This window comes from Rhinolophus ferrumequinum, chromosome 19 (assembly GCF_004115265.2).
Source record: "Rhinolophus ferrumequinum isolate MPI-CBG mRhiFer1 chromosome 19, mRhiFer1_v1.p, whole genome shotgun sequence".
NCBI classification, from domain to species: domain Eukaryota; kingdom Metazoa; phylum Chordata; class Mammalia; order Chiroptera; family Rhinolophidae; genus Rhinolophus; species Rhinolophus ferrumequinum.
This window is the reverse complement of record NC_046302.1, coordinates 54,437,444-54,461,467: the sequence shown is the minus strand read 5'-3', so window position 1 is coordinate 54,461,467 and position 24,024 is coordinate 54,437,444. Positions and strand designations below refer to the sequence as shown.

Below are 24,024 nucleotides of genomic sequence, written 5' to 3'. Positions count from 1 at the left end.
CTTTTGCTTAGAAATTTGTTTTTATTTTCTCACTCAAATATTCCATAGTTTCAGTTTTTCCTATTGAATATTAATATTTACTACCTATGTTTATATTTAAAAAAAATAACCTCATGTTAAAAGTATGTTTTCGAATTGTTTCTAAACAGGCAAGATTAATTTTACAAGATCATGACTCAGGAAATTTAGTGTTTGGTTCCTGGCATTGGTGGAGGAAAGAAAAAGAGTGAGAAGCAAGCATCAGCTTTCTGATTCGTGAAATTGTCAAAACAATGCTCCTTCGTTGTCCCTATTCTCGAATCCTTATCCTACTGTTGAAAAAGAGACACCAAGCCCAAAAGGGAGTCTCTTGTGCTAAACTCACATCACCAAACAGATTTAATCTCTAGCCTATTTGCAGTTTTAACTTCTCCCAGGAATGTAATCTTAACTGGTCAATCTCAGTCAGTACTAGTGAGGTAATCTGCCTAATAGACCCCATTACATCCCCAAAGGAAAGGGACTGCCTGGAATAATCCTTTCTTTTGTTTGACTTCCTTGTCCCACCCTCTTTCTGCCTTTAAAAACGTTCCCTTTTCTGTAGCTCTTTGGAGATCCTTCTTATCTGCTAGGTGGGATGCTGCCTGATTCATGAATCTTTGAATAAAGCCAATTAGATCTTCAAATTTACTCAGTTGAATTTTTTAAACACTATTAAATATTTTCTCATGCAAATAAATAGCATGAAAAGATAATAGCTACCTGCTAAATACAGGTCGTCATGTTGGCCTTGGAGGGTTCATTTAAAATATTGAATGCAATTACCTTTAATATGTGACTAAAATTGCTCTGATCGCTTTTCCTTGCAGAATGTATCCTTAATGCAGGCAGATAGTTGTTGTAGAGTTCTTTCATTTTTTTTAAAAAAACCTCTTAGTTTTTTTAAAACTAAGATCCTTCCACCTGAATCATTTCTAGATTTCTATCTTTGCGCTTGCGAATTCTCTCTTCCGTCTGGTCTGCTTTATTTCCAAGAATTTCTAACGCATTCTTCATCCCATGAATTCTTCAGCTCCAGAATATCTGTTTGGATCTTTTTTATAGTTTCAGTCTCTTTGGTAAAGTACTCCTTTTGTTCATTAATTTTATTCCTGTGAGCTCACTGAACTGCCTTTCTAAATTTTCTTGTATCCTGTGGAGTTTCTTCATGACTGCGATCTGGAATTCTCTTATTTAAATCAGTCTTCCACGACTTTGAGTTTAGTTTCTGGAGACTTGCATTTTCTTTCTGTGTTACTGTGTTACCTTGGTTATTCATGCTTCTTGATGGATTGTTCCTCTGCCTGCACAATTGAGGTAGTGAACGCTTTTGTTGTTTAGATACCATTTTGATCTTAACAATTCAGAAGGTTGGTAACTAGAGGTCTTTCTTTTGTTTTCCAGTAGATGGTGATATAGCACAAGTTTTTCTTTTCTCTGACCTTTGCTACTTGCACCTCCTGCGTCACGGTAGGGGGTGTCATTGTGATGGTGGAAATTGATGACTGGGTGACCAGCAGGGTGGTGGGTGTCCCTGCTGTGCTCATGTCACCTTGGTGTCAGGGCACCACCACTACGGTGGGAGGGTCGGAGGGTGGGAGGGTGTGGCCTCCTCTTATCCTCTGCTGGGTCAGACTGTGGGGGCTGCACCCCAAGTACTTACTCTATTGCTACATGTTAGCTGGGGTCAGGGTGTGCGCCAAACTGTGTCTGCGGACACCGTCCCTGTCGTTTCCTCCCACCCTGTCTCCACTGAGTGTTCCACATGAACCAGTGTGTGTGTTTCTCAAGCGTGTTTGTGTGCTGAGCAGAGGAACCTTGACTGGTTTATAGATGTCCAACTTGTTCCAACTCTAAGGGGACACATAAAGGGATCTTACCACTCCATCATGATGCCGACTTAACTCCCCAGAACGTATCTTTATTCATTAATTTCCACTGATCAAACTCTGTCATTCTAGGTTTGAAACCATGGCAAGCAAATATTGCTTTAAAAATACACTATTTCAGTTTGCTTGTAACACATTTTTTTCCCCCAAAACAGTTCTAGTTGTTAATATGAGCAAAAGCTAAAGCATAAAAGGAGAAAACACTCTGAATGGCTAACTGTGTTGAAGGTCATGATGGTCATTCCTTCACCAGATATTTATTGGGTGCCTATTATGTTCAACAAACGCTTGTTGGATGAGTGTGTCCAACTATGTGTTGTTAGCCTTATTTTTCTTAGTTTCTGCTTCCTCCAGTCTTGGCCAGCTGAGATGTCAGTCAACTGCCTGCAGCTGAATATTTTTTCTGAAGGATAAGATTATTCATGTTAGGGCAAAGGGGAGGACTAGGAAGAGAAGCATCAAACGGGAGGTTTCCACTTTTGTTGACTAAATACCTGCTGTCTATTAATTTGATTAATCTGGAAGGCCATTCCCAAGCGAGTTAATCACTTATCATTCAGAAAACTACAAAGTATTTACAATTTTCTCTTTCTACCCTGCACCCTCCCAAACGGATTCTAGGTCAAGGCTTTGGCTAAACCTTAAAACTTCTGTGAGGAGGTTTATGTAGCATGTTATTACGAAGCCTGAAGTCATCCTCCCGAATTTATATTCCATCCTGTTATGGAAAAAACATGCTAAGAAAGAAATACTTTGTAAAACACAGCATGAACTAGACCCTGGCACTAGGTACTTTCAGCTCCTGATAATATGTTTTGTATAAAATGTGTTAGTCAAGCTCCTATGCCAAATGGGGTCCTCAGCCCTGGGTGATTTTTGAAATTATTTTTACGAGTCTATGAAACGATAGCTTTAGGAACATCGCCGTCAATCTCAGAATCCGCACTAGGGCCAGTGACCGCTGATAAATGGAAATGGAGGAAAAGCAAGCAATGCAAATACAAAGCGGTTTGCGTGACTCCTGGTTCACCTGGAGGAAGGGAAGGGCAGTACTGTAGAGTGATTTAATGTTACTTGCCTTGCAAACTGTAGATCTCGCCAACGCTGTTCTGACGAGTGATATGATGCCAGTATGCGCTGCGAGGGAGAGATATTGACTTGGATAACGTCATTGGTTCCGTCAAGCTTGTCTGAAGCTAAAAGAAAAAGAAAAGAGGCCTTAGGCTTTATTTAAAATATTAAACTGAAATCTGCTCTTCTAAAAGTTGAGGATGAAATGTGGGTGACGTATAACAGAATCTGCTATAGATTCTGGCAGGATTGGTGTTGAAGGATAACTTTTCTTTCACGACTGAAAAAAAAAAAGGAAATGAACACTTGTAAGCAATTTAATCCCACCTATTAAGGAAGAAGGGCACAGAAACATGGAACAACGGATTCCAAGTTGATTTTAAAGGGCATTTTGTCAATCAGGTATGCTGGTCAATAGTCACACCAATAATCAATTGTATTCCACCAGGTGAGTTCATTTACATTTCTATTGCAAGAAATTCCTTGCTTTATTACCAGCTTTCCACAATTTATTGAACTGTGAAATAGTTGGAAAAAAACAAAAGAAAAGGAAATGGAAGTCCCCTCAGAAACAGATACGCTAGACAGAGGATACCACTTCCTTTACACCCATTTCCGTGTCTTAAAATTTTTCCTAACACCTCCTTCTTTTCTACTCTTACTCAATGGCTCTTTCCTCAAAAGATCTTTTACCTTGCTCTTATGATAGAATCTGGTGCAAGTTAAAAGAGTATTTTCTCCGAGAAGTCTGTGATAAAAGTGTGGCCCATTTTTTTATTTGAAACAAAATTAAGGTTAGCTGAAGAGATTCATACGACGTCGCACCATGCGCGCTGGCATATGACTAGTTCAAAGAGAACAATACCTGACATTGCATTTTCAAGAAAGAAACATGTTTTTAGTGCTTCACACCAGGTTTTTAAAACACATCCAGAAACGGTTATATTTGGTTTAGTACACATCTCTCTGATGCAATCGGAGCAAGCAGCCCGTTCCCGCAGACAATGGACAATCCTCTGATCAGTGAAAGTTCACATTTCCCCCTTGTTTAGTACCTGACGTGGCAAAACGTGGAGCTGTAAAGATCATCTCTGTCAGATCCAGCAGTAGAAGCCTGTGTGCTGCCTGTGGTCTGTACTTCTCCACTGTGCTCCCCTCCCCCCAATGCCTCCCTTACCTCTGCATCCAGTGTTACCACCCTTCATAGAAGGTGCTGTCAGGAATGTACCTGAGAGGATATGAGGCCCTTCAAAGAAAAACTAAGCACACAAAACTAAGGAGCGTTTACATTTTAACAGCAGGTGAAGCCAAAGGGCTTGAATGCATTTACTTGATTTTACTTCTTTAGTAGTGAGGCATTTCCAGAACTGCTACATCTTGGCACAAAAGTGCCCCATTTAGCGTATGTAAAAGTCTGGGCCGGTTGAAGGTATTTTTTTGTAAGATGGCTCCAAACAGCAACGTTGCTGCCATTTTTTATAATTTTCAAAATCTGCTGTATTTCAAAATGTTCCTCCTTCTTATGAAAATAGGTGTACTAACCACACCCACATCTCATGGTTGGGAGGCAGGGAGTGTGAGGAAGAAGTCAGATTTCTAGGTTACAACAGGGCCGTGCTTTTCAGAAGCTTTGGGGTGTTTGTTAACCATGCATGTTTCTAGTTGTACCCCAGATTTCACAGCTGGAGAATCTCTATAAATATCCTCATACACACGAAAGCCACCACACTACTGTAAGGGGTAGAAGCAAGGCTCATTTTATGAAATGTCACTGGGACCACAGGGCGTTCATCTTTAGAGCCAATTTCTCATGGGAGGGGTAAATGTAATTAAGCACAGAAGCCTTTAATTAGTGGAAGAAGTGCTCATTAATACCGTCAAGCAATCCATAAAATGAATCTCATTTCAATTGCTCTTCTGTCTACTCCACATTCTTTTTTCTAATGTATTATAATTTATGACTTAGCATACAGTAGACCATCAGGGGTAAATTCATCTTCCTGAAATTTAATGAAAGTGCTTTTCCTTCTATTTTTTTTTTTGTTCTGGGAAACATGTTTCTTCTCAAATGGTCAGCCTTAAGCATCAGGGAAACGCAGTAAACATTTTGTCTGCGGGAAACAAATAACTGGAAGTCACTGAGAATAATGTCTTCCATACAATCTTCATCTGAGTCATCCCATACTGTTTTTTTACCTCCTTTCCCAATTTCTCACTCTTCATTGTTTTCAAGTTCTAGGAGACTTTTCACAATAGTCTATTTCTTCATTCATTCATAGCTCCTCTTCATTCTAGTACAATCTTTAATTGCAGACAAGTGGAAAATTTGTATTTGAAAAGTTGAATGTGGATATTCTCAGGATTTTGGCCATAGGTACAAATCTTGTCCACACATCTCAGATGTTTACGTCTTCTCCTAAACATTGGAGAATGCATTCATCATCCAACATTCAGAACTATGTACTAAGTATGGCTATGAAGTGAATTGTGTCTCATCCAAATTGATATGCAGAAGTCCTACCCTGCAATGGGATTGTGTTTAAAGAAAGAGCTGTTAAAGAGGTTAATCATAGCTAAATGAAGCCATAGGATGGGGCCTTAAGCCAAAAGGACCCGTGTCCCTATTAAAAGAGGAAGCGACACCAGGAATGGGTGTGCTGAGAAAAGGCCATGTGAGGACACAGCAAGAAGGTGGCCATCTGCAAGCCAAGGACAGAGGCCTCAGGAGAAACCCACCCTGCTGACACATTTTACTTGGACACCTCAGCCACCAGACCTGTGAGAAAACTACTGTCCAGTGTTCAAACCATCAATCTGTGGCCGTTTGTTATGGCAGCCCTAGCAAACTAATACAAGTATTTTGTGCCACTGACACTCTATCCGATATGATAGAATGCATCTGATTTATCCAGCAATTTTTAATTTCACTATTACATTCAAGCAATGTATTATAATCTGGCCTTTTCAATGTGCACAATGACAATGTGCCAAGCCTTTTTATGAGTGCATTTTATTAGTTTTAAAGTCCTTCCAAAGCTGCTCTTGTTAAGAGCGTTCAACAAAATAAAACATATAAAAATCGTCCTTAACTTTTCATATTATAATAATGCTTCAATTAAAAGCATTCAGATCAAAATGCAGTTTAAAATGCTATAGTAATTTCTGAATAAAAAGAGTAATAATGCGTCAGTTTCAACTGTAGGATTTTTAGGATCATAAATATAAATTGTCGTAAGACAATTATTATTGCAAATAAATGCCTATGCTTACATATATAAAAGAGAAAATGACATTGTGACATCATTTCTAAGCAATTGCTGTATTTTAAAAATTCACAGAAGATGAATCCATGTCTTCAAACTTCTTTTGCTTCTTATCTGTGAGGATCTGTTCTGATGACTCAGTTGCTTCAGTCAGTGAGAGATTCCTTCGGAAACTGTAAAAATTCTGCAACCATCCTGCCGTAGCTCCCTCAGCATCTGAACTTGGACTCTTCCCTGCAGGCAACAGTCACCTGCTTCTTTTGCATGGCGTCAGGATTCAGAAAGGATGCTCCAGCTTAGATGTAGACATCAACTAGATCCGGAAACAATTAATTTAGTTCTTGACACACTTGCCCTAACTTTTTGCTATTTTGGCACTAACTTCCTCTCAGTTTCATTCTTCTTGAAATAGCAATCAGTTCACTGAGATACAGAGCAATGAACCAGATGTTGCTTATTTAGCATCTGGAAAGAGTAGAGGTCACAGCTCACTAAGACTGGATAGAAGTTAAAACATTCCTATTTTATTCAAAAGCTACAACTATACATCTCTCAAAGCCCACAGCCTAAGAGCATGATTTTGGTCTAAAGTGTGTCCTTTGGACATACAGGTAATACCTTTATTTGAGCATCATATGGATAAGTCTTATGTCCTTCAGTGGATGAGAAAGAAAACCCAAAAGCAAGGAACCTTATATTGAGAAGACTCTCATAAAGATATAGGCTTGGCTGCTTCTGCTCATTCTCATTTAGGATATATATATATATATATATATATATATATATATATATACACACACATATATATGTATATATATATATAAGAATATATATATACTTATTTTTTATTTGTGTACATCTAAGATTAGCATATGATGTCAAAGAACGATCACCATACCATTTACTGCTGCTACCCTCTTCCCTCTGTTCCCTTAAACTTTAGAAAACTCTTTTGAAAATGTTTGGTTGAAAGGGTAGTTGTTAGGAAACCGTTCTTCCTGGGTACTCAAGGTTTTGCATTTCTTGTGACAAGTCTTATTCTTTACTATAGTTTCCAGTATGTTCCTAGAGCAAACAGCCTTGGGCGACACGTGTCCTCAGGGCAGAGGGCAGATTTGATTCCCGTCCAGGATAACACGGGTACTGTTTTCTTCCAGGGCAAAGGTTAGGCAGGTTTGCTGGCAGCCACTGTATAAGATCAGGAGTTCCTAAACTCACATTCCTCAGCTGTGACACACACATGCAGCATCCATCAGGGCTGCTCCACGTGGCCTGAGGAACTCGGGGACAGAACTGCTGGGAGCATGGAACTCGTGCTATCTGTGGAGCCCTGAGTGACGGACGCCTCTGTTCTGATCTAGGAGTCCATATTTGCTGCCGGTATCCATGAACCATAGCAGGCAAGGGAGGAGGGCTGGCAGGATCTTCTCTGCTTTTGCTCATCTCTGGCTGTCTCTGCTCTTCCCACACCTTGAATCTAAATTTACCTTATTAAATCCTCTCTATTGAGCTACCCACCATCGGCCCTATTTCCTTAAACAAACCCTAACTAATACAAAAGACCATCTCAATATGCCCCCAATATTTCAACACATTCACATTAAAGGTTTTCAAGTTGTCTCTGCTCTTTTGATACTAGAAACAACAAGTCTCAATACTAAAGGACATTGAGAAACTTAAAAAAAACCCCATTGTTAAGTCAGTATTTCATCTAGGGGAAATTGTTTATGTACATATAAGCAGAATGATGACCACTGCTTCCCAAAGAGTCATCAGTTCTCCTAAAATTACTTGGCATTTACATTTTTATAAAAAAAGCATCATGTTCTCTGAGTTTAAAAAAGAATTTTGCCTATTTTTATAAGTCCTTTCATAGACCTAATTTCTATATTTGGGTTTTACTTTGGATACTTTTTTCTATATTTTAAAATTTTTCTTTTAGAGAGATTCAGATTTTTAAATTTATTTAAAGAATTTAAAATTTTCAGTTTTTCTCATATATTTTGCTTTTGTCCTAATTCATTTCTACCGTCTGGTCTTTTCTATCTCTTCAAGTTGGATATTTGCATTTAAATTCTTTTTTGATTATTAATGAAAACATTTACTTCTGAATGTGACTTTGTCCACTTCCAATGGCTTGATAAGTAGGATAAAAAGAATTCTTTCCTAAATTTTCTCTTCCATACAGAAGATTTCTTGTGTTCATTTTGTTGAGATGTTGCTTTTTTGTGCATATATTATTAATTTTGAATTAATAAAGCATTGTGGTCAGAAAACATGGCCTGAGTAGTTTCTATACATTGAAGTTTATTTTTCATTTTTATCTAATAAACGGCAATTTCTTTATATGTGTTATAGGTACTTGAAAAGATGCAAAATCAACGTAGGTCCTCTACACACACACACACACACACACACAGACACACACACACAGACAGACACACACACACAAATTCACTCTGTATTTCCTTCTCTATATATTTACTTAGTTTTAAAATCTACTTCATCAGATATGAAGGAAAGTGTTAATTTCAAATTACTAATTAACATATTTCTGCCTATTTCCTCTTGTATATTGTAGTACTATTTTATACATGAAAATGGACTTCATTTGACACACAAAGATTTCTGAAAGTTTTATGGTTCTATAACTTATTTTCCCATTCTTTAGTTATATTTTTAGATTCTACTTATAAAAGTTCTCCCAAGGTTCAACCTCACCTCCATCTTTTAGCCCCACTCTTCCAAATAAATGGGTTAATAATCTCCTCTATTCTCCTAGAAAGTCTGGGCTTCTTTCTCAAGAAATAACATTGTTATTGTCCATTAAATCTCTTTGTTTCATCTGCACTTGGTCCAGTAGAAATTCCTAGGCATTTCCAACATATGTACAGAAAATGCCTTTTCTTTATTTTCAGCTGAATTCAAATCTTCTATATTTTTATATTCTTTTAGTCATTTACCTGGCCTTTGGCCCAGAAATCATTTACATTATCTGGTTAAATCTTCATAAAAGTCTTGGGGGACAGGAAAGGGGTGAAGTATTCCTCTTTAAAATGAGAGGAGGCTGAGTCTTTGAGATAGTAATCGACTTTCCTAAGGCCATATATCCTCTGGAAGCACTGAGAATAGAATTGCATTTCTGTTCTGCGCTTCTGTGTCTTTTTGACCATCGAGAAAGTCTGTGTGATGTCTTTCAAATGAAGTTGCATCATAAATAGTGTGACATGTTACATTATTTTTGTGGAAGATCGAAGATGGCTGCAAATTCTTGAAAAACCCGCATTCAGAAACAGGGCTTCTGGTTCCATGCTGTTAAATCTGGGCTGGCTGGTGACTGTGACACCATGTCTGTAGTGGGCACGTCTTTTAAGACCTTCAAGGCAGTTTCTTCTTCCTTCCACTTGTTCTGAGTCACCGTGTACTCTGAGGCTGCCATGATGTGAGGAAGTGCAAGCTAACCATGTGCACAGGCCATGTAGTTCAAGGTTGGAAACCTTAGAGAATCGAGCAGTTCTCATCTTACAGACGGGAAACTAAATCTAGAAAAATTCGGGACTTCGCTCAAGGTGAAATCCCAACTAGAGAACTTCGAATAGAAAACAGTTTTCTTGACTTCTGAATCCACTGCTGTTTAGACTTCGATGCTGGTACGTAGTGGGAAATATGAGCTTCCTTCCCAGATATTACACTATGCGACAAGACGGCATCCTACTTGGAGAGGACCTGCGCTGCAAAGAAGCAGCAGGTAGGGCCTGACAACTGGTGTGATTTTTGTGAAGTCCTGCTTACCAGCACCTCTTCCTGCTTTTACCACAAACATTTTCCAGGCTCCCTTGTTGCCTTTTACGATTTCCCTTTACTGTTTTGAGATTCTGCCTCCCCCTGTGATAAACATTAATGCTAATTTATATTTACCCACATAAAATTCGTTTATATAAAAGATGTTCACAAATTAATTTTCTCTTTGCTCTGCATCTCCCTAATTATTGCCTAGAATTTAAAAACTGTGCTAACGCTTGAGATGCAAATCTGCACAATTAGGAAAGGAAAAATTTAGCATTTATAAATTAGCCTTTCTGAGTCATTTTCTATGTGCCTGGCAACGTGCAAAGTGGTGTCATACATTATCTCATTTACTATCCACATAATCTGCCAACAAATATGCCATCTGAACTTTACAGACGAGGAAAATGAGGCTCAGGGCAGTGATATCCTTTGCTCATGGTGATGCAGGCAGTGAGTGACACCTCAAAGTCCCCGGTGTTAGTCCATGTTCACCATAACTCACTGTAAAGGAAATTACTGGATCTCTTTTCTTCAGGGAGCAGGTAAGATGAAAATGACACCAACTGGGTCAAATCCCCTGGGCCAGGCAGGAAGGTGAATGCCGCCTGCTTATGTTGAAAGCAGGACAGCACAACGTGCGGCTAAGTTAGAGCTGTCAGCCCAGGAGCTGCGCTGTCAGCAGACCTGTTATCAGACATCATCTCCACAGCTGTCCAGGCATTCGACCTCAGGCAAGGTACTTGCACTGTTTTGTTAAGGTTCACTTTTTCCTTATCTCTACATTGGACTTAATACAATCCACCTTAAATGTTATAAATATTTTATACGATAATGCTTTTAGTGTGAAAAGCACAATGTTTGTTCTAAGGTGCTTGGCAAAGATGGCTCATTATTACGGCTACTACAGCCTGCGACAGGTGGCTTAGATCAGATGTGTCTAAGTATACATGTGGTCAAGACGTGGGAATCTGTCCAAGAAGAGCTCTAAAAGAAATGACAATGAAGGCAGAGGCATACACTTGGATCTAAGTCTAAGAACTGAACAGAAGTTCAAAATCCAAGAAATATGAACATGAGGAATTGTTAGTCGGTATGGGCAGGTGGGAGAGGTGGGACACAGATGGGAGGCAGGTAAGCAATGCTGGTAGCCGTGTGTGTGTGTGTGTGTGTGTGTGTGTGTGTGTATGTGTCCACGTGTTGGTGCACATGCACTCACATGCATGCATGCATGCATAACAGAAGCTGGGAGAGGACAGTCACAGCTTTTTCTATAGGGTGGAGTTAAGAAATGCCTCATATTGGGTGGATGTGTCAACATGTTGCCTGGTATGTCTGAGACAAGAGGGATTGGGTAAGAATATACACTGCACATTGGAAGCACTACAAAAATACAAGGGGTTAGGAAACAGGCTAACGTGATGTGTGGCGTGTGAAATGTATGTCAGGGTAAGAAAAAAATGTGGTGCTACTTCATATGGAAATGCTGAATACAAGTGCACTCCCAGTCGAGCACATTTAGTTGTATTTGTTTTTGGAAAGGAGCTCATGAAACTCAAAAAGTGTATAGAAATAGGAACCCTAGAGCCCTTTAGGCAGCCAAGCTCAGCACTGTTTGGATTCATTTAAACAGTGACGTTCGAAGGTTTATGGGCACTTGGTTTCTCACACATTTGACTTCATTTTCAGTAGGGGACACCTCACATTTAATCTTCCATTTTATTCACGATGAATGGGAAGAAGTTAGAAGATACCTTGCTGAGTCTGTACCAGACTAACAAATAAAATGTAGCTTATATAATCACTTAATGGAAGCTGCGAGATGTCATTTAAAATTAGACTTTATGGAATATTATTTTCGCTAGACTTGAAAAAAACCCGAATGTTATTTATTACATGTTTTAAACCATGCATTAACCAAAATACTTTCATAGAGTATGAAAAAAAAGCTAGGCTTTAGAATAACATCAGAAATTATTACAAACATCTTCGCAAATACCTTGAACACCATTCTTATCTGTAATCAGTAATGCTTTTAAGAATATATATAGTCTCTGTCATCTAGCTAGCCATCCATCTGTAAGTAGATGCATTTACAGAGAACTATTGTTTGATTATAGGAAACATAAGTACATGTTAAAACATTACTTTTTAAGGTGTTTTAAATAAAATTTTGCTATAATTTGATTTTAAAATATGTAAATAACTACTTTATATAATTGATTTCCAATGTCTGCACGTAATGAAAGCTGGGATGAACTTTTAACGATGGTTATACAATTTTACCTGTTTAAAAATAAAGCTAAATTTTTTTTTCTTTTACCAGCCATTTTATGAATTAGCTAATAATAATTGAGCTTTTACTAAAGACAAGGAGGTATCCTACCACTCTGGAGTAGATATTATTATTGCTGCTCATCTCCTTCTTTAAGAAGAGTTCACGACGACACAGAGAAGGTGACTTGCAGAAGGTCACACAGCTCTGTGAGTCTTTCTCTAGACGACGTGGTTAGCTGCTATGCTGCACTGCTTCAATTAATGCATGAGCATTTATTAAATACATCCCAGGAATTCATGACTAAGCTCACAGTCTTTGAATATATTGCTTAATTATATATATATATATTGCCATGCAATTCATACATCAATTTATTAGACTTTAGCTTGTCCACTGCTGGCCTACATGTATTTTTTTGTTTTGTTTTGTTTTGTTTTGTTTTTTTCCTTTTTTTCTATTTTACTGCACTGTCTCAAAGAGAAGGCAGTCAGATTATTTGGGTCATATGTGTGTATGCCATAATTATATATTTGTATGCTGAGTGTGGGGACACAGCCAGGAGTGCAGTTTCCAGGCTCTCAGCCTCACGTGGAAAGGTGCTGGCTCAGGTAGTAAATGGCCGTCGATGGTGATTGGATGGCCATCAACTGTGGCTAGTTGGCCGTCAGCTGTAACCAGGGAGCCATTAGCCACTAATATAACTGCTGTGGCTACACTAGCAGCAAATGGGGGGCTAGCAAGAAGATGGTGGCTGAGTCTGCAAGCGGCGGAATGAGGGTTGCGGATCATGTGGCTCCTGTTTCCTGTGTCTCCAACCCAGCTGCCAGTGAGACTATAGTGGTGTGACTCCCTTATCTATGGCTCCGTGGGTGTTGCTTTTTGGCCTCACCATGTCCTGCATTCTTATGTGGGGAGCGGGACCAGAGACCCCGCCTGACACCCCGCTGAGTCATCTTGGTTGGCCTTTGAAATCTATTGTTTTACTTTAAGGAAATCATTTTTGTTATTGCCATGAACATATTGTATGCCCACGTATAAATAAGTCTACCCTACTTAAAAGAAAAAAAAAGAATTCTTGTAGAGTTTCCCTATTATTGCTCGATTCTGGCAATACAAATAAAAGAAACAAAATTGTATTTTTTAACATGGAAATTGCACTCTTTTCTGTTAGGCAGTCATTTTCCTTATATGTTATCAACTCGAATCAAGTCAATTAAATATAAAATATTATCTATCGATCATCTATCTATTTATCTATCTGTCTATCATCTACATTTTCTGAAATGACACCTAGAGTATCCACAACAAATTTTAAGGAAAAAGAATGTGATGTAACTAAATTCCTTACCATTATATTGTGTTACAGCACCATTTACTAGAAAACTTACACATGGCTTTCTTGACATTTCCTTCTCATTTGTGTATTTATGCAGAAATGTGCATTTTACTTTGTGTTTGTGTGTTGGTTTAAAGACTAAATTTTCTTCAGTGTTCTGAAACTGGAACAATAGTAAGTGAATCGAGTAATTAGCATCACGGACCCACTTTAATTGTTGACTATAGTAATTTGTTCTAATTGAGCTTGTGCTGGTTTATTGCAATCAGTGTCTATCAATCAGTAAAATTAAATTTCACAGTTTGGCATTTCCCAGCAGAGAACTGGTCATTGTCAATAATATTGAGGCCTCTTGTCTTATGATTAGTAATTGATAATAGTTAGCAATAGGTTCATGAATAGAACTTTGAACAATGGATTTATTATCAGATAATATCTACATATTAGATATTACATACCATTTACAATCACAAATCACATGTTTAAACTTTTCCTAGAATTTCTTAAACTTCTCTGAACATACTTAGAAAAGAGATTGCCAAAAGTGTTAAAATTTTTCTGTGTCCTTCTCGGCAGAGCATCACGCTTCCAGATTCCTCACATTTTCAGTGTGGGAAAACTCATTATTATTATTATTTTCATAGCTGATAGAGATGCCTGTAGAATGTGGGTATGAAGAATGCTTTCACTAAAAGGGAAACCAAACGGCTTAGGATAGAGCCCGTTCTGGAAGGCTTTCTCATTCCTTCAAAAACTAAAAATACGTACATGGTGCTCAAACCCATGTTAAATACACTTGAAAGGAACTGATAGGTATTATTTAGCCACAGTAAGGAAGAACAACTTAGTGTCTTCACAACATGCCTTCTAACAAGTATTATGGTGTTTTATGCACTCTAAGACGCCATCAGTTGACAGATAACATTATTTTATGAGGCCCCATGAAAGAACAGTGCTACTAATTAAAGGGCCTGCAACTCACATTTGACTGGAGAGAGATTCAAATGTGAAAACAAATGTGCCGTTTGGAAGTCACGCGATATAATAGTATTTCCCCATTCACGCAACCATTTAGACAACAAATTATTTCATAAGTGGACAGTAGTCAATACTTGGGTATGTTCCATGATCAAATATAAATCCAGAAGAGCAAATTCACTTCATGTTGAGTCGCTATTTGAGTTTTGCATGAAGCTAGCCTCTTTGTCCTGTGACCCGCCCCACTTTGCCTTCTGCTCAGATCAATGCGGCAGTAGCCACATCTCCTTGCCGAAGAGGAGAACGGCAGAGTAAGACAGGGCTGCTTCTTCATCAGAAATGTCTTTTCATCTTACACTGTACACGGAAATAAGATAATTTGTTTTTAAATGATTATTGTTCAAAAGAACAAGAATGATCTCTGTGAAATGGAAACGAGTTCTAGAGGTGCTGCTTGTTTAAATATCTAGCTTTAATAATATCTTCACATAGATGAATCTCAGGAGTGTCTCAGAAATAGCACCAGTTTAAAATTCACTGCCGTGGCTCCATTCTCCCACGCATTTCCCCAAACCAAGACTCTCTTTTTAAACGAGACTGGATTGGGACGAGTAAGTCAAGAAAATGTTGACGCGACTTAAGATTGCTTTCCCTTTGTCTTCTATGATCATTGTCCGTTCCTCACTTAGTAGATAGAGGAGTGAGAAACTGAAGCAAAAGGGGGCCATTGTCTCCTTGTACTGCAGAAATCAAGGGGAAGGGAGGTTGGACTGAGGACCTTCCAATAAGTTGATTATTGAAGAAATCAGTCAGGCTCCATTGTCATGATTATATGAATAAGCCCAATAGATGTTTTTGGTATCACTGACCAACATTTGGTGATGGTGATCTCTGACCCATCTGATTAAATTAGTTACATCAAGGTGTAGAAGAGTTTTGATGTTTTAAGGAGTAGAAGAACATAAAATAATCTTACTCTGGGTTGTATTAACTATTCGATCCCACAAAATTCTGGGCCACTTAGAAGGAAGGAACGTTCTTATTCTTCTCTTGTATTCCTTATGCCACCATGCAGAGTACTGAGCACAGAGTAAGCACTCTCCAAACCTGTGAATGGTTAATGAATAGCTAACCTCGATCTAAAAACTTCTTAATTGAGTTAATAAATATTAATTAATTCTTTCATTATCATTCTCAGTGAAGGAAACCAAACTATACACTTTTTACGGCCTTACCAATTTAGCGATTCTTTTTTTCCAGTACTGTCAATGCAAATGTACTGTTTAATTCACACTGTTTTTCTAGATATTAGATTCTTCAAGCAAGAATAGAAATATTGCCTAGCTTAGATTACGGTGATATATCAAAATATGTTTATTCATATGTTCCCCTAGAAGGAAGGTAATAAACAAGGGCAAAACAAGGTTTTACAACCATATGATGTGAAAAGATTTTATTGGATTCTTTCTCTGACAGTTAAGAAATGGTTGTTGAAACTATTTCTTATTCACGTTTGTTTATCTATTAAGCTAGTAACACTCCAGAATCACCTGTCTTTAAAAAGATGCAAGCAAATGTTTCAGTTTCCTGAGAAACTATGTTTGGAGCATTCATTGCTTACATAACTCACTGGTAATTTAATCTTGTAAAATCATTTTAATCGCATTAAAAATATATAAACATTTTCTATCAGATCAATATTAATCTCCAATGGCCCAGTTTTAAAACTTGGAAGGCCAATGAACAGGGTCATCTTATTTTGTATTAGATACATAATAGATGAAATGCACCATTTTTATATTTTAGATAGGTTTTTTGGTACCTTTCCAACTCCCAAGTTACACTTTCGTCTAGTTTATAGCACAAACCTTCATTTTATTTTAAATAAGCAAATGAAGAGTTACTGCTTCATGAATATTTCATACTTGTTGGAACTTTGTTTTTAAAAGAGACTTGTGCATGTAATAGCATTCTCTTAAAAGAAAAAGAAAAACTTGTGTCTTAGCGACCTGGAAACCTTTGCCTATGTTCGTAGAATTTGGGGAAATTGGACAGCTTTCAAGTTGTGGTGCCATGTCCTCTGAAATGCATCATTCAGAGTTCAGCTTACTCTGAAAATGGACCAGATCTGGAGTAATTTTATTAGTATTAACCTTCAGAGAAAAGCATAGCTGTGCAATCATTTTTTGAAATTCAACCGAACGCTCCTTTTACATGTATGTACAAACGTGATGGAGTCTCTGATTTTGTGATTTGTAGAAACATTTGGATTCTTTGTTGAGCTGTACTGAGGCTGCTATTTCAACATCTGCCCCGCTCCCCCTTCTATCTCAGAGCACCCAGGTCCCTGGTGGTGTCCTCCAGCTTTACACTGCCTGAAACCTTACTAAGTGGACCAACCATCTCTAATGCCTAATTAGAGATGACAACTCCCCTCCCCGGACTTGCTTCTCAGTGACACAGGATGTGATAACACACAACAGCATCAGGAGCAAATCCAATGAAATTTGGTTTTGTAAATTTTGGGCACAAGTTGTTAGACATACTTGAAAGGGATGAAAAGATGTTAGTTAGCTACCCTTGGGAAAGACAATTTAGTGTCATCACAAACATTGCAAATCTTATAATTATTCAAAATCACTCCTATAGAGGGGTCATCATCATAATAATGAATCTTTTCATGGTATTTTCTATGTGCCAGGTCTATTCTCAGCACTTTATATATATCAATGCACAGATACCTCATAACAACAAAATAAGTAGAACTAGTATGTCCCCACTTTACAGATAAAGGAAAATGAGACATGTAGAGGGTAAATAACTCACCCAAGCCCAAGTTTACACAGCCAGTAAGTGGTGGAATTGGGAACCCAGGACAGACTGAGTGCTTTCCTTGGCGTGGTGGTATGCAATATCTCTTGGCATTTCCTTCATGAAAATATAATTTAAATGACTGTACTGATGAGTATTTTGCCTGTTTGGAAAAACTATAAGAAGAACTACAACTGTTAACTAATAGCAAGTGACATCACAATTTTTAATTGTGGTTGCAAATGAGCTTCAGCAGATTGCAAATATGGGCTGCTAATGAATGTGTAAGATTCTGAAATAATTTGAAATTTGGTAGTTATAGTCTTTCATCTGATTTAAGCCACTGGAAAAAATGTTATATTAATCTAGATTACTGTTACAATGGTTTAAATTTAACCCAAATGTAGAAGACTAAGTCATACCAACCTCTTATTAATACTTCTTTAATGAATCCCATAGTCATAGTAATAATCCTAGTAATGTTCAAGCTACTCACTCATCCCCATGGAAGTCTAAACGTCCTGTCTGAGCCTGACTTGACTTGTCACCCTTAGGTATTAAGAAAGCTCTTTAAACCACATCCTAGATAGAGAGACACAATTATATATGCAGTATTGAGAAAATTAAAAATACACTAAGAATAACGTTAACATCATTTGCTAAACTACTTTGTTATATTTGAAAGAGACCTTTCCTATTCTTTAAAATGTTATGTAATTGAGAATTTAAAAAATCAAAACTAATATGATACTGGATATCTAACTCTTTTGTTGTAAACTGAAATAGAATTACAAATGTTCTTCTGAGAGTGACCCACCAATTTTCTACAGCTTCACTTGTCCTCTCACAGATAAAATCTAATGCAGTTTCGTAAATCCTGAAGAAATAGAGAATATTCACCTCTTAAGAGTATCGCCAATAATCATTCCATTGTGTGCTCTTCAAAGTAATTAGTAGTAAAGCTTATAATTTTTTTCCAGCTACTTGTAAAATTTACTATTTCAGATTCTTTACTAAATTATTTCTTAGTTTGATCCTGAAAGTGTAGGTAGCATAGTTCCAGGACAGGATCATAGACAAATCATTCTGTCAATAAACAATGTAATCTCCTTCTGCAAACATTTTGTTATTGGCTCTGAAATATACACGGAAAGAGCGAGACATTTCAAAGACTCTGGGATAAAGGTAAAGACCAGAAGAAAAGTGGAATCCTTTCTGGTACTAACTTAATTTTCCTAGTTCTTCTGGGCCAACATTTAAATCTCTGTGGAGATATGCCCAGAGCAATGCTTTTTATTTCAGTCTCTATGCACTCCACCCCTTTCTGGGTAACTGTGGTAACAGGTCATAGGTAGACAGATGGAGTGCAGAGCTCCCTGTTAGCAGCCATAAATTACTTCTTTTGTCATAAGCTGAATAGGGTATTAGAGAGATGAGATTTAGTAACTGGGGTGAGATCTTGGGGCTGGGGTGGGGGTGGACACTGGGGTGCGGAGGTGAATGGACCCACATATAAACGATGTGCATGAGACCTCAGTGACATTCATTTCCAAGCTGTTCGGTTACGAAGGAGGGAGCCTTACCCGGGCCTTCTGTTCCATTTCTAGCATTAATCTTTCATGTTGCTCAGCTATGGCCAGTGTCGCAGAATGGACCTTCTGATAGATCATTTCTCCTTCCCTTGTTTGAAAAGTGAATAGTCCTTCTCCTGTATCACACATTCTGTGAGAATAGAGATAGGGAAAGAGATGGGTCTTCATGTGTTCAAGTGCATAACGGTTTGCCATGTAAAAAATACCCTCGCCCTGTGTTACCCTCTTCCTGGACTGTCACAGGAGGCAGTGAAGCAGATTCATCTTTGATCCAACCAATCAACCAACCAACCAACCAACACGTGTTTAAATGGCATATGAGAATGGAACTTAGGGTGAAAATCCACGCACAGTAGGATTTTTAAAGATGAAGTGTTCACAACAGTGTAAGGGAACCAATAAAAGTGGTTTAGGTTATTACAATGCATGTCTTACCAATATTTAAAGAATAAAAATGAAGTCTTTTTTTACAGGATTTTCACATTTGTAATATCATAGCACTATTTCTTATGACTTGATAACTCTTGAAATTTAAAAAACTTAAGAAAAAATTTGCAATGATATACTCATTGCAGTAGGAACCAATGAGAAGATTACAAAATTTTACTTCATAAATTTGTATACATAGGCTGAAACTTTTATTTAAACCAAGCAATCCTTAAGTAGAATTTTGGTGTAGTCTAGGAAATTCACATGGCATGAAGGAGACTATTTTATTTGGTTTGACTTTTGGCTCTCCCACTTACCAGAAGTGTGACTTTGGGCAAGTTGAATAACTTGCCTGTATCTCCTTTCCACATCTCTAACACAGGAAAAACAATGGTACCCATCTCATAAGATCTTTACGACACTTAAAAGTCTCGATATGTAAAATATTTGTAGTGTAACTTAGCACATATTAAGTGCTCAAAAATACTAGGGATTACTATTTTCATCATTGATAAAGTGTGGAACTAATCTCAATATCTATTTTAGAGAAATGGTTAGCTTAATTATAATATTTTTTCTGGTGGTCTATAATGCAGCTATTTCCATGTCATTTCTGAGACTATATAATACCTTAGACATTTTTATTATGTAAACTCAAGAGGAAAAGTCAGAATACAAATTCTTTTTCAATTATTTAATTCTAATTATCTTTTTAAAACATAATTTTGTATTGGAATAAAACCACTGACAATTTGTTAGGCGATAGAATTATAGGTAAGTTTTATCAACAAAGGCTAATTCTAACGTGAAAAATATTTTACATTATTATTTTAAGCCAGCTTTACAAATGCGTTGGAGGCCTTCAGAAAGACTCACTCACTGTGCAGATGATGTCACCTGCTCAGATGTCGGGTACAAACTGGACTGCTGTGTTGCTGGTTTTCAGGTTTTACCATCAAAAGATTTGCACAAAATGTTCATGAAGCCAAACTACATCTTCCAGCACCCAAAAGATTTTCAGATCCTTCTCAATGATTCTCCAAGGAGTTTTCAGTAGAAACGTTGCAAGAGGCTTCAGACATTACAGAGGCTGTGACTACCACCCCTTAGGGTCCCATAGAGCCAGCACTTAGCTTCTGAGAAAGAGATCTTAATAAAATTCACACAGCGTGAAATGGAAAGTCTGGGGGAAAAATGAAGAGTTTTCACAAAGTGAAACAAATGAGTTTTCTTTGTCGATTCAGACGAGTAAAGAATTCCAGCAGCAGGAGCAGGAAAACCACTGATAACTAGTGAGCACATTTTGTTTGAGGTGGAGTTTTGTTCACTGTCATGTGAAAAACCCTGCTTATTAGCCTTCGGAAATGAGATAATGAAGACACAAATTGTTATTTCATGCCCAGTCATTGAGATACAAAGGTCTGACTCGTATCCACTTCCTGGGACTTAACTCTGCTCAGTGAGGAAGTTTGAAAGTGGACAGAAGGGTTTGTTCCAACCTCTGAAACAAAAGCTACTGTAAACTTCATTCTTTGATCAAGAAAAAGAAATGAAAACACACAGGCATCAAACAACAAAGACATTTTAGGTGACTGTACTCTAATTCAATCCAGGTACCAAAAGCTAAGATGACGTCAACATTCTTTGGTAAAACTGGCTTATTTTTATGACTTTTGTCAGCAGTGTTGGAATCAACAGTTTAAGTTTCTTGTTTACTGTTTAAAACATGCTCTCTTGAGGCTGGTAAGGAAAAGATAAGGAGATGTGTTTTCTTACATGTCTACACAGTGTTGTGGTAGCAAGACAGCACTGGAGAAGACGATTAGGGCACAGGTGACATCATTTTGATGGCCATTGTCTTGGTATTCAATGTGTGGTCCACAGACCAGCAGCACCTGACTTGTTGGGTGCCTGTCCAGGCTACTGAATTGGAACCTGCATTTGACAATGGCTCCAGCCAATTCCTACGCACATGACGGTTTGAGAACCACTGGTCTGGAGAAGAACTCTTTCCACAGGTCACTATTTCAAGAAAGGGGACTGGGAGATGACACTCGGGACCCAAATGAGTTCAAATTAGAAGCTACAGCTTAAGACTGACATATGAGACTGAGGGTTAGAAAGAAAGAAAGGTGACCAAAAAAACCCCAACCAAAAACAAAAAAAGAAAACACCTATAAGAAAATCCCTTTCTTAACTTGGGAACATGTCAGACAGAGGTGCTAGGGACATTTGAATATCCTAAGCCCCTTGTTTCTAAAAGGCACATTCTTTTTTTTTTTTTTTAATTTATTGGGGTGACAATTGTTAGTAAAATTACATAGATTTCAGGTGTACAATTCTGTATTACATCATCTATAAATCCCATTGTGTGTTCACCATCCAGAATCAGTTCTCCTTCCATCACCATATATTGGATCCCCCTTACCCTCATCTCCCAACCCCCACCTCCCTTACCCTCTGGTAACCACTAAACTATTGTCTGTGTCTATGAGTTTTTGTTTCTCATTTGTTTCTCTTGTTCTTTTGTTGTTTTTGGTTTATATACCACATATCAGTGAAATCATATGGCTCTCTGCTTTTTCTGTCTGACTTATTTCACTTAGCATAATACTCTCAAGATCCATCTATGTTGTCACAAATGTTCCAATATCATCTTTTCTTACTGCCAAATAGTATTCCATTGTGTGTATATACCACAACTTCTTTATCCATTCATCTATCGAAGGACATTTTGGTTGTTTCCATGTCTTGGTCACCGTAAATAAAGCTGCAATGAACATTGGAGCGCACGTGTCTTTATGGATAAATGTTTTCAGATTTTTTGGATAGATACCCAGGAGAGGGATTGCTGGGTCATACCCAGGAGAGGGATTGCTGATGTAATTCTATTCATCATTTTTTGAGGAACCTTCACACTTCCTTACATAACAGCTGCACCAGTCTGCATTCCCACCAACAGTGTATGAGAGTTTCTTTTTCTCCACAGCCTCTCCAACACTTGTTACTATTTGTCTTGTTGATGATAGCCATTCTGACTGGGGTGAGGTGACATCTCATTGTGGTTTTTATTTGCATTTCTCTGATGATTAGTGATGTTGAGTATTTTTTTATATGTTTTATATTTGCAATTTGTATATCCTCTTTGGAGAAATGTCTCTTCAGGTCCTCTGCCCATGTTTCAATTGTGTTGTTTGTTTTTTTGTTGTTGAGTTGCATGAGTTCCTTATATATTTTGGATATTAGCCCCTTATCGAAGGTACTGTTTGCAAAAATCTTCTCCCATTCAGTTGGTTGCCTCTTTATTTTGTCGATGGTTTCTTTTGCTGTGCAGAAGCTTTTAAGTTTGATATAGGCCCATTCATTTATTTTAGCTTTTACTTCCATTGCCTTTGGAGTCATATTCATAAAATGCTCTTTGAACCCAAGGTCCATAAGTTTAGTACCTATGTTTTCTTCTATGCAGTTTATTGTGTCAGGTCTTATGCTTAAGTCTTTGATCCATTTTGAATTAATTTTGGTACATGGTGACAGATAGCAGTCCAGTTTTATTCTTTTGCACGTGGCTATCCAATTCTCCCAGCACCATTTATTGAAGAGGCTGTCTTTTCTCCATTGTATGTTTTTTGCTTCTTTGTCACAAATTATCTATCCATATTTATGTGGTTTTATTTCTGGGTTCTCAATTCTATTTCATTGGTCTATGTGTCTGTATGTCTGCCAATACCATGCTGTTTTGATTATTGTAGCCCTGTAGTACAAGCTAAAGTCAGGGAGTGTGATACCTCCAGTATTGTTCTTTTTTGTTAAGATTGCTTTGGCTATTCGGGGTCTTTTGTGGTTCCAAACAAATCTGATGATTTTTTTGTTCTATTTCTTTAAAAAAATGTAATTGGGATTTTGATAGGGATTGCATTAAATCTGTATATTGCTTTGGGTAACATGGCCATTTTAATTATGTTGATTCTTCCAATCCATGAGCACAGAATGTCTTTCCATTTCTTTGTGTCTTCTTCAATTTCTTTTAAAAATGTCTTCTAGTTTTCAGCATATAGGTCCTTCACATCCTTGGTTAAGTTTATTCCTAGGTATTTTATTCTTTTTGTTGCAATTTCAAAAGGAATTGTTATTTGTATTTCTTTTTCTGAGATTTCATTGTTAGTATATAGGAATGCAATGGACTTTTGTACGTTGATTTTGTAGCCAACAACTTTACTGTATTCGTTGATTGTTTCTAATAGCTTTTTGGTGGAGTCTTTACAGTTTTCTATATATAGCACCATGTCATCCGCAAAGAGTGACAATCTAACTTCTTCATTCCCGATTTGGATGTCTTTTATTTCTTTCTCTTGCCTGATTGCTCTGGCGAGGACTTCCAACACTATGTTGAAAAGCAGAGGTGATAGGGGACAGCCCTGTTGTGTTCCTGAACGTAGAGCAAAGGGCTTCAGTTTTTCACCGTTAATTATGAGATTAGCTGAGGGTTTGTCATATATGGCCTTTATTATGTTAAGGTACTTTCCTTCTATACCTATTTTATTAAGTGTTTTAATCGTAAATGGATGTTGTATCT

General features: G+C 37.6%; 1 protein-coding gene across 1 annotated transcript in view; it reads right to left on the bottom strand.

Moving 5' to 3' along the window:
• The window catches only part of DOK6 (docking protein 6), a 289,477-nt gene that overhangs the window by 46,916 nt on the left and 218,537 nt on the right, over nt 1-24,024 (bottom strand). Inside the window, exons 6-7 of the mRNA XM_033087784.1 lie at nt 19,014-19,152; nt 2,986-3,103 (exon numbers count right to left, since the gene is read on the bottom strand). Coding sequence (XP_032943675.1) covers nt 2,986-3,103; nt 19,014-19,152 — 257 coding nt within the window. The remainder of the gene's footprint in view (nt 1-2,985; nt 3,104-19,013; nt 19,153-24,024) is intronic.